This window comes from Crocodylus porosus, unplaced genomic scaffold (assembly GCF_001723895.1).
Source record: "Crocodylus porosus isolate Cpor-Errol unplaced genomic scaffold, CroPor_comp1, whole genome shotgun sequence".
Lineage (NCBI taxonomy): Eukaryota > Metazoa > Chordata > Crocodylia > Crocodylidae > Crocodylus > Crocodylus porosus.
In genome coordinates this window covers 14,609,600-14,624,197 of record NW_017728927.1, presented here as the reverse complement: position 1 = coordinate 14,624,197, position 14,598 = coordinate 14,609,600, and the positions used below count along the sequence as shown (strand labels likewise).

The 14,598-nt window shown below is 49.0% G+C and overlaps 1 protein-coding gene across 1 annotated transcript in view; it reads right to left on the bottom strand.

The window, feature by feature from the left end:
* ADAP1 (ArfGAP with dual PH domains 1) overlaps positions 1-14,598 on the bottom strand; it is a 91,703-nt gene that overhangs the window by 18,636 nt on the left and 58,469 nt on the right. Inside the window, exons 5-6 of the mRNA XM_019542156.1 lie at positions 3,723-3,835; positions 931-1,077 (exon numbers count right to left, since the gene is read on the bottom strand). Coding sequence (XP_019397701.1) covers positions 931-1,077; positions 3,723-3,835 — 260 coding nt within the window. The remainder of the gene's footprint in view (positions 1-930; positions 1,078-3,722; positions 3,836-14,598) is intronic.

Sequence of the window (14,598 nt, the reverse complement as noted above, 5' to 3'; positions counted from 1 at the left end):
ATGCACACACTTGACTCTTAGGAAGCACAAGCAAGGTAGAGATGAAAGGAGCTCCTGAGCTCAGTCCCCTTCAGTCTGATCCCACCACCTGTTGTGACTCCTGGATTAGACTCAAATCCGTAAAGGAAGCCAGGTCCCCCCGGTGCCTCTTTTCCTTCTGGGTTTTCTCCTTCCTCTGGGTTGGAGAAGCTAGGCTTTTGAAATATTCCCTCTCCACCTTTCATCGAGAGGTCAAACACTGGAACTGCAACTCTCTCAGTCGTGTGCTTAGCAGGAGTGGGGCAGAGGCTTCAGGGGAGAAAACAATTTCAACTCGCTCCTTCTCCCTCGGTTGAGAAGATATTCACTCTGCTGGCAGCCACCCACTGCTTCTCTTGGACAGCACTATTGCATGCAAGGGGCCCTCAATGGGGCCATACAGGGGCTCTGTCCCAAGTTTCCAGACGTAGTTTCCCTACTACACGTCAAGTTCCTGCAGCAAAATGCACGCTTTAATCCAAAGGGCTGGCTACCACTGCAAAGGGCACTTGCAAAACAACTGGATACAGCCACATCTGACGTGCTTATTTACATACTTGGGAGGCCCTAAAAGAACCAGCTTGCTTTTCCCATCTCTCTGCCGCTCGGCCTCTGCCATTCCTACCCCATACATTCCCTTCCTACTCATTAAAGGAGGATTTTTACTCCCACTATGAGCGTGGTTTTAGAGCCTGGAAGCCCATGGGCAGGAAGAAAACATAGGCAACCAGTGCTGCTGTATATCTCAGAGACCAGCGTTGTCCACAGTTGCTCTGAAAGCTGCCCACGGGCCTGTGACCACATAGGGTGCCTACTGGCTAATAGGCTTGCCTGCTCTTTTAACTGGCTCTGTGGAGCACTCCTGTCACCGGGGACCTGCCACCACCTGTTGTGTTACCTGCGAGCTCTCACCTTGCCATCTTCGTGGTAGACAAAGATGTTCCTTGTGCTGTTGTCCTTCAAGTAAGTGATTTGCAGTCCATGCGGGTTCCCTATTTTTGCAGGCTGGAAAGTCGCATTTAAATGCTCAATCTTCATAATTGCTTTGGGTTCTTTTGCCTGGAAAACATAGCTGAGTGAGTAAATGTCTGAGAAGCAGCAGAGCCTTTCAAACCCTAGCACAGTTCAATCCTTATAAAGGCCATTTGCCAAAATGATTCCCAGCCCCCAAACTGCCTGGTGATAACGTAGCAAACTTCTCCACAGCTCTCGATTAATGTTTCCTCCCGTGAGCTTGGGCACATGTTTTGCTGTTCTGGAAAATACAGCAGAGTTGGTGTAATTTTTTTTTTTTTTTTTTTAAAGGAGATGGGAAAATTTCAGTGCCAAAAGAAGGATGATGAGGCCAGTTCACAAGACAAGACGAGGTGCTACAGAAACAGACTTCAGGCAGGCACCCTTTCTTCTGCAAGAGCCCCTTCTCTGAGACCCTCTTCAATCACCCTCCCGACTTCAGGTCCCAGCTGGTCTCTTCACCTATCCAGCAAGCAGTCTGTATTTTTGTCTGGCCAAGCAATATTAAAACACCCTCCCCCCCTCAAAAAAACCCAAAACAAAAACTGTGTTAAGCCAGCCAAAAAGTACAGGCCATTAACCAAACAGGCCTGGATGTTTTCAGCATCCCCAGCATCTGGGACCAATTCATTCTTACCCTCATAGAACTGAACATTATTCCCCTGCAAAGAACAATGAAACCCTTGCTGTTTGTTTCTACAGACAGGTCACCCATCCTCTCCACATGCACTTTGGACCAGGACTAGTCTCTACCTTAAGGGAGCAATGAAATAACCTGAAGCAGCATCTTGTCCACACCCCCCTAGAACAGGGGCCGGCAACATTTTTGGCTGGAGCGCCAACAACACCCCAACCTTCACCCATGCCTTGGCTTGGTGTGCCAGAGGCAAGAGAGCTGTGAGGGACCAGATCCTTCTTGCTGGCAGTGCTGCGCACGTGCCTCTGGGCAGACGGCAGGAAAGAGGCCAGGGTTTTGCTGCCCCGGCCCCTTCCTCACCCTGCACTGCGAGGCACATGTGCACTGACCACTGCCGTGGAGCTGCTGCCCAGGCTTCAGAGCCCGGCACAGCTGTTCGCAGCCTGCCCATCGCCTGCTGCAGCTGCTCAGAGCCTGGGCCAGCGATGTCAGGCAGCCAGGAGGCTGCAAACAGCTGCCCCGGGCTCCACGGTCCCAGTACTGACTCCATGGGCTGTGTGCATGTCTCTGGCTGCACAAGCAGGAAGGGGTTTGGGGCAGCACAGCCCTGGTTCCTCTCCTGCTGTCCATCCCAAGGTGCACATGCAGCTACCGCCACCATCAACCCAGATCGGGGAACCCAGTGCAGCAGTATGCAGCTTCTTGGCTGCCTGTCACAGCCAGCCCAGGCTCTGGGCAGATGCAGCAGAGGCAGGCAGCCTGCAAACAGCTGGGCTGGACTCCGCAGCACCCAGCACCGGCTCTATGGCAGCAACAGCTTCATGTGTGCTTCCAAGGGGACAGCAGAGGTGGGGCCAGGGTTGCACTGCCTTCAGGTCCCTTCCCGGTCACGTGCTGGAGTTGTGCATGCAGCCACTGCAGCCACAGGGCCAGTGCCGGGGCTGCGGAGCACAGCGTGGTTGTTTGTAGCCTCCCAGCTGCAGCCGGCTGGGGCTCTGGGCAGCAGTTGCCTGCCATTGAGCCAAGGCTGCCTGCAGCCTCCCGGCCGCCTGCTACGAGCAGCCTGGGCTCTGTGCTGTGGAAAATGGCCTTGTGTGCCATGCTCTGGCATGCATGCCAGCAGTTGCCAATCCCTGACCTAGAATCAGAAAGTACAAACACTTGTTCCCAGTGCCTCTAGGGGGAAAAAGCCAAAGCTTCAGCTCTCCATGGCCTGTCCAGGATACATCTAAAAGGTAGCATAAGGCTTCAAGATCCAAGACTGTGCTCAACAACTCTACAACTCTGGCTTTATGAAAGTCTCTGCAGTAAATGTAAAGCTCATCCACGTGCGAGACAGAGTCGTTCCCCCCAAACCCCTGCACCGATCTCCTTGAAACTTGGCAGGCTCTGTGGCCTCAGTAACACCTACAGTTTTGACCCCCTGTGTTGTAACTCACCGCCATGACAGGAGTTTGGCTTTCATGAATTTGGGGTACAGTTCCCCCCCAAACCCCTGCACTGATCTTCCTGAAACCTGTCAGGTTTCATGCGCTCAGCAGAGGCTAGCATCCCTGCAAGTTTCATCCAAATCGGACAAAAAAACAACAACATTATAGATATTTCATTGATTTCCCATTATACCTGATGGCCGGATCTCTGGGGCGGCCCCTTAGCTTTGGAGCCGCTTCGGCCGGATCGAGGCAGAAACCCAGTCCAGAGCTCCAGATCGGATCGTGGCCATCCAAACTGGCCGGATCCAAAGCTGGATCGGATCGCTGCTGACTTGCACAGGCCTAATAACCACCTGTGCCCACAGCCGTGTCACGGTGTGTCCTCAAGAGTTCATCATAGACAGCCTTGTCATTTTTCTTGCTGGAGTCAAGAAAACACTTTGCTTGCCCTCAAAACCCAACAATGAGAGCAGGTCGCTGCCGCGCTCTGTCCAATTGGCTTTTTGCTCCTTGCACAATGGAGGAATAAATGACTCGGTGTTCATCAAACATCAGTGCCATGGAGATACACCCACACGGCCCAAACCTCCCGTGACCAGGCACTGGCCCCAGACACTTACATCGTTTTTGTTGAAGTATTTCAGGGCACCTTCCCGTTCCGATAAGACAAATTTTCTGCTTAGGAACTGCCCGTTGTCACGTCCTCTCTTCCATAGAAATCCTTCTCTGTAACCTGCAACCAAAAGACACAGCAGAGAATCAAGACCAAAAAGACTTCAAGGAAGGGCCGAGCTGAACAGGTCAACATCTGCCTGATTTCTCCTAGACACAAAGCAGACAGGCCATGGCGTGGCCTTTCCTGCCAGATGCCTGCCTCACCCTGTTCTCTCTCTCTCTCTCCTTATTTTGGACCTTGTGCTTCAAAGACGGCTATTCGCGGAGACGGTGAGTTGGCCAGCAGTTGTTCCAAACATACATGTCCTGCCAGAGCATCTCATCCCAGGTATCCTACTCATTTTTGGAGTCTGAATCAAGGAAGCAGAGCTGACGGTACTAAAGAACCAGGTGGCGATGGGTCTGGATCCCGGGGATATTTGCCCGTATCGCAGAAAACACCAAGCACGTAGGCCTCCGGCCGTCTGCTCAGACAGGGAAGATGCAAAACTCTCTGAAATCAATGGAAGTCTTTTTAAATGCACTTTTTTAAATGGGGGGAATCATTTATATCATTTTCTACAGGCTTGGGAGCAGAACCTGCCCAAATTGCAGAGAACTGACTACCTTCTCCCTCCTTGGGTTGTTTCATGCAATTCTGAGACACTCTGGTGAGGTCGCAGAGGAGATTTCACCACTTGAGCTGCCCTGGACCCGGGGAATTTCCCCAGCCCCACTTCTGCTACGATGGGATTTGCCCCTTGGAATAGTTTTTGAGATTATTATTAAAAATTAAAAATCAGAAAAAAGCTGTTTTTAATCCCCACTGCAAATTCCCAGACAGCACAACTATCTGCAGCTAAACACACTCATGCTCTTTTCCAGTGCCTTCGTAGCCAGAATGTGACACTTATCTCAGCACAGATGTGTTAAAGCACTGTCCTTATTCTGCAGTGCTTTAAAAAAAAAAACACACCACAAGGCATCTGCAGAACAATCTCTGTAAATATTGACTGAGCTGTTTGATAATGGTCTTCAATATATTTGAGATGTTAATTATACAAAAAGCCCCATTGAGATCTCTCCCTCTCAATTTCTCTTCTCTGCTCCATTTAGGTTTTGTCATTGACTCTCTATAGATGTGATTTTTAAAGCGAGAAATTAAATGCCTTTTAACTTGTAACTAAATAACTAAGCTCTTTCTTGATATGCAAAGTAGCTGTGGCATCAGCAGGCAGCCCGTCATTTATATGTATGTTATGAAACAGCAATTTATAGAAACTCCTTCTTCAGCCTGCGTCTCAGAAACCTCGACTAGTGAGCGTCGAGCTAAATGCCCACTTCCCCCATGTAAAATGTATTTACATCTCAGAAAAAAAATAGCTTTGTAAATACGAGCTGCGTAAAAAGCTTCTAGGTGAATGAGAGGTTAATGGCAGACAGTTTTATAAAGGCAACAGAATATGTTACTGCTAAGGTTAAAAACGAAACCCGTAAGTGCTGGTAGAGCTAAATATACCATTGGTTATAGTCCCTACATCAGTGCTATTTACTCTGTCTGGATTTATAAAAATTAAAACCAAATGCTTTCCCCAGATCCCGAAGCCGACTTTCTCCGAAGGGTTACCCAAAGCCCTCCATGTTAGGCATAAACAAATGCAACCTTAACCACTCCGCCGTTACTAACGTTGAATGTTAACTATAGCGCACATCGTAAATCTAAAAAAACCCATCAGACCACTGGAACGCGAGGTTGTAAATGGGCTGATAACTTGATACAGATGTAAGCAATGGAAATATTTAAAGCTGTCTGCAGCACTTTCTTTTCCATCCCAGATGGGTCAGACACAGTGTGTGTGTGGGGGGTCAGTTAAAAATGCCCGTGCCTCATTCTTCCCCACACTCCCCCGCTGCAATCTCCTTGGCTGCTTATACATCTCGACATGTGCTGCCACCCAAGAAAGAGAACTCGCATTTCCACCAGCCTCTGGGGACATCCTATAATCCATTATTTACACTTCTACCACTTTAAATTAGTACAGTCTGCGCACAACCGCCTCGACACAGCTACTCTGCACGTGCACAGTACCTGACAATCATTTACTCAACTCAGATAAACCTAAATAGCTTCCAGGACCACAAGTCCCCTGGCACTGCTCCACGGATACATCATCCTGCTGCCGGCCAGACAGCCTACAGGCCTCCGCCGTGCCTTGCAGCCGTGCAGCACCAGGAGTCTTTTGGGGGCGGTTCACCGAGCTCAGCAACTCCCCCTCTTCACTGTTTACAGCCCAAATCCTCCTCGCTCGCTTCCCTCACCAACAGCATCCACTGCCTATGCCTCGCCAGGTTTTCTGCTCCCCATGATCCATCCACATAAATGGTCCACGGAGTGACCCCAAGCTTATACAGGGACAGAGCGTGGCTGCAGCCAGCTGCCCACCTATAACAAGCTAAGATGCGTGCAGAAATCAAAGAACAATATTAAAGAGTGCAACCAAGCGGGTGGACTCGGGAGTTGGAACGGCAACTGCTCCGGTCCATCGGACCCTCCCCTCTGATGGCCGGCACCGACAAGACCTGAGCAAGCAGAGATGGAGTGCAATCTATACCGTTAGATGCAATTCAAACTACTTTTTTTTTTGTTTCATTTTTTAATGAAAGGAAACGGGGAGTCCCAGAGGGGACTTTAATCAAGCAGCAGAAATGAACCAAGCAAAAAAAATCCTGCTCCCTATTCTGGCGAGCGACTAACCATCTGATACAAAGGCTAAGAAAACTACCGACCTGGCCACAACTACACTACCCAAGAACATCAAGGTGAGTGCAAAAACGCACCGACTGCTGCCCAAGGACTCTCATCATCCTGGTGGTACAAATGAATTCCCCCGTCTTTACAAGGAACTGAAGCTTTGAAGGATTCCTATTAAGGTGCATATATCTGCCAGATTTTATCAAGGAAAATGGTATACAGTTAACGACGCACTGCACATGATGGATCTGACTGGGAATAATGGATTTCTTCTCGGAGGGTGCTGACAGAAGACAGACAATCCGCAGACGATGCCTCCTTGATATATTTATAAAATGCAAGATTTGCTTAACACGAGGCAGAAACATTTCCTGGCTGCTGAGGGTTGGTCTTGTCAACTGCGCCGGTAAATAACAAAGTGCGCAGCAGCTTGTTCACAAACCTTTTCTAGGCGGTTTTTAAAAACCAAGGACAGGTAGTCAGAGAGTCTGCCTTTCCTGAGAACCAGGGCTAAATACCAAGCCCATGGAGAGGACTGAAGAAGACATCACGAGGGTAGACTAATGCAGGGAGGATGGCCAGAAAAGATCCACGGCTGCCGCAGCCGCACAAGTGTGCTGGCGGCCTGGAAGCAGCCAGAAGTCCCCGCTGCCCCGTGCGTCACAGCTGCCCAGGAGACCTTGTTACACCTCTGATCAGAAGCAATTTTCTGCTGGGCCCTTTAAACTAACCTGGCAGTTTCCAAACTTCTCCCACGCTTAATTGCATCTGGCGTCTGGGAAAAAATAACACCTCACTAGAAAGCTGCAGGACAGACGAGCTGGAGGCGGAAGTTAGGGGGTTGGACCCAGCTGTCAAGAAAAAGGGAGCAGAGAGGATGCAGCGATGCCTGCCTGACGCAGCAAAGGCAAGTATCCAGGTCAACAACACTTCGAGGGCACGGGATTCTTTGCTTCAAAGCCGCACCTGCAGTTTGCTCAGTTCCAGGTGATGCTGGACAGGACACAAGGTTGCCGACATGACAAACGCTTTGCCTTGGATAAAGAAGCCAGGGCACTGGGTTGCTGGGCTCTCAGCAAGCAAGGGTGTATATGCCTCCAAAGGGCTGGCCTCCACATAAGCATTTAGGTGGTTATCATTATCAATGACTTGTGGAAGCTTTGCAGTCTTTCCCCTCCCCACAACAAGCTCCCCTGCCTACTGCTGTTGCTTTGGGGGGAGCTGCAACCAGGCTGTGGAAGTGCTCAGTAGAGGCTACTCTACCCCCGCTGCAGAGGCAGCCCTCCACGGCCCCAGAGCAACCTCCTCTCCTGCAAAACCGGAGGGGATCCTCGTTCCCCAACTCTGTCCAGCCCTACAGTCTCCAGCCACAGGGGCTCTGTGCCACAGCGGAGGGGGCGTCTCTTCCTCCGGGCTGTCTCTTGGAAGGATGGACAGGGTGCATTACACTACCAATGGGCTCTTCATGGCTGCAAAGGATGGGACATGATTTCTTCCTATGGCCCAATCCTGCAACTTACACAATAAGCCCCTGAGGACACAGATAGACTACATCCTGTACATATTAATTCCCATGCTGCCCTAGCCTGGATTTTAATAAGCATGTTGCTCGGGTTGTTTCATTTCTTCTTCCTTCAGGGCTGCGTCCTCAGGTGATACTCCTTTTATCCTGCCCCAATCTAGCGTCTGCACCCATCAATAATAGAGAGTGGAAAAAACAGCACACTCTACTTGAACTGAACATGAACTCCTGGTTCCCCAGGCAAGCTACGGATGTCAGCAAGAAGCTTTGCCTTGAACGTCCATCTGAAACACCCTGGGAACAGGAAGATTTTTAACATACTGGCCGCAGAAGAAATAAGCAAAGATTCCCATAAAAGAAATCATTTGAGACTGGAAGGTGCCAGATCTGGACAAGGAAACCTCTTCGTTTTACCTCTGTTGGCTTCTTCACCTAAGCAACAGCTTCCCAATTAGAGGTATCTGGCCAAATTTGGGCTAGTGCAAGTAGGTGATGCTGTCTGGCCCACTAACATGACACTTGCAAAGAATCTGGGGCTGGACCCGATGATCCGTAAGATCCCTTCCAGCCCCTAACAACTGTGAAACTATGAAATTCAAGAGTTGTAAGCCTCGGCCCTAAGCTACAGGACAAGCAGCACGGCTTTGCGACCACGATTGTCTTCTCTCCAAAAGTGCAGTACCGTCTCCAGCAGCCTGCCGGATAAGACTGTCACTATGAATTCACTAGCCCTAAAGCATTATTGCAGGAAGGCTGCCTTCCCCAGACCAGCGGGCCAGGAGCTCAGACCGATCTCTAGAAACAACGCTCTGCTGTTGCTAACGTTACCACTGCTTGCAGACGTCAAGTTCGCTGCAGAGCTTCAGATGCTTGCCAAAAAGAAAACCAATCACTTATTTTTGCAGACAGTTCTGGCATGAATTAGCAACATTTTAAAAACAGCTGTGACAGACTTAACCAACAAATAGTGTGCAATATAACTGTAAATCACAAAGAATTACATGACCAGCCAGAAAGTACACTTCTGCCTCATCACGTATCTTCCAGCCGTTCCAGAGCAACATCTTAGTCCATCACAATGTATATAATAACAGCGGGGGGAAAAATTAGCTTCCTGGATTCAGAAGACAAGAGTCAGTAAAGATTCCTCCCCCCACTCCACCCATCAGGATGGACAGTGAGAGGCCGCTACATTGCTCCTATGATCTAACTCAGCTTGCATTAGGTTTCTGTCCCAAAAATATTGCTACAGCGGGTGTAACAGGGAGCTCGGGGCTCCTGTTACTTTAAGGAAGAAGCTGCAACAGGAATATCCCCACGTAGGGGAAGAGACTGAACATTAGGGGCTAGCTGCAGGGGAGTAGGCAGGGACCCATAGGCTGCAAGTGCCTATTGCAGGGCCAGCTGCACAGCATGATGACCCAGAGGGAGGCACTGAGTGTTTTGAGCAATTGCTTGTCTTTTCATTTTCTAATTTATGTTGGAGGACTAGGTGGGGCTGTAGAGGGTGGAAAAGGAGGGACCAGGGGGCTTGAGGGGCATGTCAGGTTTTGAGCCCCATCAGGGCCAGGGGCATGAAACTGGAGCAGGGTGAGACTGAGAGGGCCAGAGTCTAAGCCCAAAGGGCAACAGGGGTGGCAACGAGAGGCTGAGACTGCAAGCACAGGCCAGTGCCAGTGGGCCTAGGCTACCAGTCTACAGCCAGGATAACAAGGGAGCAGCTAGCACCAGAGTGACATCTGCAAGGCATGAATGTGACTGTAGAGGTGGAAGGAGGCCATGAATAGCCTTTAAGGTGACTGGTGCCCTTGCTCCAACAGGGGCCCCACTCAGGGTTTGAAGAACAGAATTGGAGGTCAAGCTGGCTACAGGAGGGATCCACCAGCCAAAGCAGGCTAGGGGTCTCTCAGGGACCCTGGGGCAGCCTCCCTTGTTCAAGAGAAAATAATTCCATCAAGACATGGCAGGCGAGAGGAGAAGGGAGGGTTCCTGTGGACCTGGAGTGGGGCAGGAGCCACGAGGCCACCACGGAACATCATAGCTGCCACTGGGGTATGGTCCTGCTATAGGGGGTGGCAAAGATGGGAATCCCAGCACTGAGAAATAACAGAGCAGATGGTGTATTAAGCATCACGTCATACTGTGTTGATCTAAGAAGGATGCAGGACTTTTAGGATCAGCTGTTGCCAGCAGTGTTATCTACACTCTTGCTTTTACTATTGGAGCTGCATCCGATCGAAGTGGTGGGAGCAAAAGTAGGACATTTTCAGCAAGGAAGTCCACAGTGGTTCTTTTGACTTCCCTTGTGGCCTCATTGAGTCATTGTGTCGGCCAAAGTTCAGTCCCTATAAAAAGGGGATGTTGAACTTCCATACCTGAAAGGAGCATGCATCATAAGGACTGCTTAATGATTTCACAGGGTTTGGTACATGGTAAGTTAGAATTATGGTTCTGGTTGCTGGCACAGTGCCCAGGAAGCAGCAAATAATCAGAAAAAAGAAAACTTATGATTAAAAAACCCCATGGGCCCTTATTCTGATTTCCCTTATCCCCAAATAAACCAGGAGTGACTTCCAGTCAACCAGTGTAACTTCGGAACATGCCAAACATATATTTTTTTGTCTTGGTGTGGCACTAATGCCTGTTTTCATGTAAGACTAAAAGCTCCAAAGATAACAGGAGAAGGGCTCCTGGGGTGATAATTTCATGTTGACTCTCTCCAAGAAGTCTGAGGAGGCCCATTCTCATGAGGCTCTAGCCCAGATGAGGAACCAAAGGCTACATTTAGGTAGGGTGACCATAAGGAAATCTGGGACATCCAGGACACTGCCCCTCACCCCCAACTCAGCAACAGAGGCTGGCGGGCAGGGGCATGGATGCAGTCCAGCGGGGAAGCAGAGCAGCCTGGTGTGTCTGACTAGCTGGAACCAGCTTTCAAAATCCAGGACTGTCTGGGGCAAAGAGGGATGTATATCACCCTATAGTTAGGGGAAGCATCCCGACCTATTCAAAACTCACCTTGGCAACCAAGCCAATGCTCATGCAAACCCCAAATACCTCTTGCCATTGTTCCCTCTGCCTCTTATCTCCTTGGGAGACAAACCAGAGATCATGGAAATGGAGGGAACTCCTACTCAGTAGGTATATACAAATAGCAATCTGAGCTACCAGTCCCATGGGCTGAGCCCTTCATTCATGCAGACAGACTCCCTTTCCTTTAAGTCATCAAACGACAAGCTTTATCTGCAGCTCAAAAAAACCCAGTCAATTCAGTGCTAAAATAACAGGGCTTATATTTCTGCATTTCCATTTCTATAAGAAACCTGAAATTCTACAGCTCATACAAGATGCATTAAACCACTCCAGCAGACAGGTACTTATTGGAATAGCAACATGAATTTGATGTTGTACAGTTAAGAAAGTTGACTCTACAAGAGACATCTTTGACAGCCAATGGTCATGACACCTTTTTAATGGAGGGGCTTGTGGGAGAATGTGACACTATTATACTTTCCACGCTACGCTTTCCTCTGATTCCTGTGACCCCATACTCTCCATAGCCAGGGCACAAGGCACTGGACTGAGAAGGATGCATGTTCAAACTGAAGTCTTCTCTCCACTGTGAAGAGCGTAGGGTGCTGTCAATCTGGCACTGAGCACGATCAGCACGATCCCTGAAGACTCAGTGTCTATTCCTCACATTTTCCAAGCTCTCACAAGCCCAGCAGACAAATCCCCAGACCTCGCTCTTCCCCGTCCCAGGTTTCTAGGGGCTATCACCACATGACTTCTTCTGCATGCGCCCATTTCAAATGTGAGAATTTCCAGGATCTAAAGCCAATCAGTCCTTTCCTAACAATCTCTTAATATGCAAATTATCTTTCCAATGGCCACTTTAAGCAGAAAAGAATTTCCTGCTGCCACCCAGCCTGCTCTTGCTGCTTTCCAGGAGCTCATAAACCAATTATTGTCCCCCCTGCATTTTAGGCCAGCTATGGATGCAAGCTGCTGATTAGATTGATTGCTTCCACAATACCCAATTAACCCACTTGCTCTGCAAATGATTGACTTAATCAAAGGCAATTAGCACTTGAATGGCTAAATCATGCAGGAAAAGAGGGCTTGGAAGGTGATTGAGATGCCACATTATGGACATCTCAGTGGCCTTCCAAGAGATAACATCGTCATTAATGTTCCCAGCCCAGTACTGCAGCTGCCAGAAACAGCTCCTCTGTGGTTTCAGCTGAAATATCCAATGGCGGGAAAGGGGGAGTGGGTGTGTATAGAAAAGCAGGGATTATTTTCTGGATCAAAGACATTGGAAAAGAATTGCCATGGTGTTAAGAAGGGAAAAGGGCCATGCCTCCCCAACCCTCCCGCAAACTGAAAGCTCTGCGGTATGCACTACCTAGTCCAATGCTTCTCAAGCTTTTTTAGACTTGAGGCATCTCTAGATAGATTCAAGGCACCCCTTGGAAAACGCCACCTTTTTGTTTTCACTCTTTTTTTGCCTACACAAAAAGAATAGAGCAGTTTTTCATTTGCAAAGAACTCTGGAAGCCCGCAACTGTGGATTTCTATTTGAAATCTCCGGGTTTCCCTTGTGAATCATGTTTGCAAACCTAACAGTGCTAACTGTGCAGCACCCCGCGACACCCTTGAACGGATCCTCAGGGCACCCTGGCTGAGAATCACCGGCCCAAGGAGCGGGGAAGGGAGCCTTCCCAACTTCTACTCGGGATGGTCCTTTGTTTTCCACGGTCAGTGTTTAACTGAGAGACTGCCAACTCACTCCACTCCTAATTTGTGTCTGCATGTGTGCGTGGGTTCCTCCTGTCCATGCAGAGCTGCGCTGAGATCAACCCATTTCACAGAGGTCCCTGCCAGGATGCAACTTCATCATTTGCACCAGGGAGCCAGAATCTCCACGCGCACTCCCGTTCTCCTGGCCGATCTGCTCAGCTAAGCCAAACACACTTTACAGAGCCCTCTGAAAGATTTCAGGCAAGTTATCGTCTCCCACAACACACGCAGCCACTAAGAAACCCAGCTTGTAGGCAGTGTCAGGGCCCTGGGGACATGGACATCATCTCCACTGTCACTGCGAGCTCCAGAACCGCTGGACAGTATTATACACGCTCTGTGACCGAGGCAGAGAAAGGTACAAACAGCTCTTCCTAGCAGAGCACCTCAGGAAAGACAAAAACCCAGCCACCCATTCAATCAACAAAAGACAAAGACAGCTCTTAGATCTGGGCTGACCCTGGGGGTTGGGCCAAGTATGTAGAAAGGAATTAAAAAAAAAAACCCTACATCTCTAGAAATCATTGCAAAAACTCTGTGTTATTTTGCTGCCTCTTAAACAACAAAGCCCTTTGAAGTGAAAAAATGTGCAGTGTTTCAGCTAACCCATCTGTTGGAAATCAATGTGTGAAATGGAGCCAAATACAGCATCTCTCCAGAAAAACATCAGCCACAGCTTAGCAAAACACTTGAGTCCTTGCCTCAGCTTGAAAAGCCCTGGACCTTTTCTGAGAGCATGTGTGTTGCATTTAAACACAAGGTCAGCCGCTGGGATGGAGAGGCCTGTTAAAGTCATGAAAAATATACCTGCATTGCAGGCTCTGAGTTGAAAAGCCAAATTGCTCCTCGGCAAAGCTCCAATAATAAAGCTATAATCCGTTAAGCCTGTGATGTTTGCCACCATTTAAATCTGATTAAAGTTGTTCATGACACCACTAAACCTAACAGTCAGAAAACACTCCCGTTCAGTTCTGATGTTTCTCAGTGTAATCCGGACCCTCTCCTTTCAAAGAGTTGTCAGCTAAAGGGAATATAATAAGAGAACATGGCATCTAATCCAGTTTTTTAAGCTGTTTTTAACTGGTTTCTCTAATCACATGTTACAGTTCCCTCTGGAGCAACTCTCAGGTAACAAAGAAATTAATCTATTCATTAATATTCCCAGAAGGTTGTGGATGGCATCATATTGTGCCTTCATTTATTGGGTCTATCTAATACGCATAAGGAACATATGGCAAGGTGCAGAGGTGTGAAATGAAATGAAGCCACCACTGAGATGACGGGCAGGAGCCGTTCAAGTTACTCTGCAGGCTGCATTATATGGATCAGCAATTAGAAGGGAAGCTAGTGGAAGGGGAGGATGCACTCATTAGTATGTCTTGCATTGATACTCAAGGTGAGGGGGAAGAAAGCCCTGCTTATCTGTGTAGCAAACAGCTAGAATCACGGTGCTTGTGCCCCTGACCCCAGGAGGAGGAGAGTGCAGCAGGTGTTTGCAGGGCTGGGGCTGGGGAAGCTCACTCTGGCCCCATATCAGACGTTCCCTGCTTCCCAAGGGTCTGGCATTTAGTGTCAATGCAGCTGCTGTGCCTTGGCTCTCAGGAGTGAGAACAGGTACCTGGGATTTGCACAATGGAGACAGGTGAGGAAGGACAGGGGTTTCTCTTCCGCTTTCTCTTCTACTGTGCACTATATGAGAGCAGCCCAGCAATGGTCAGAGCTTCTGATGAGGTCCCTAAGAAACGTTTCCCTTCCAGAGCATGCC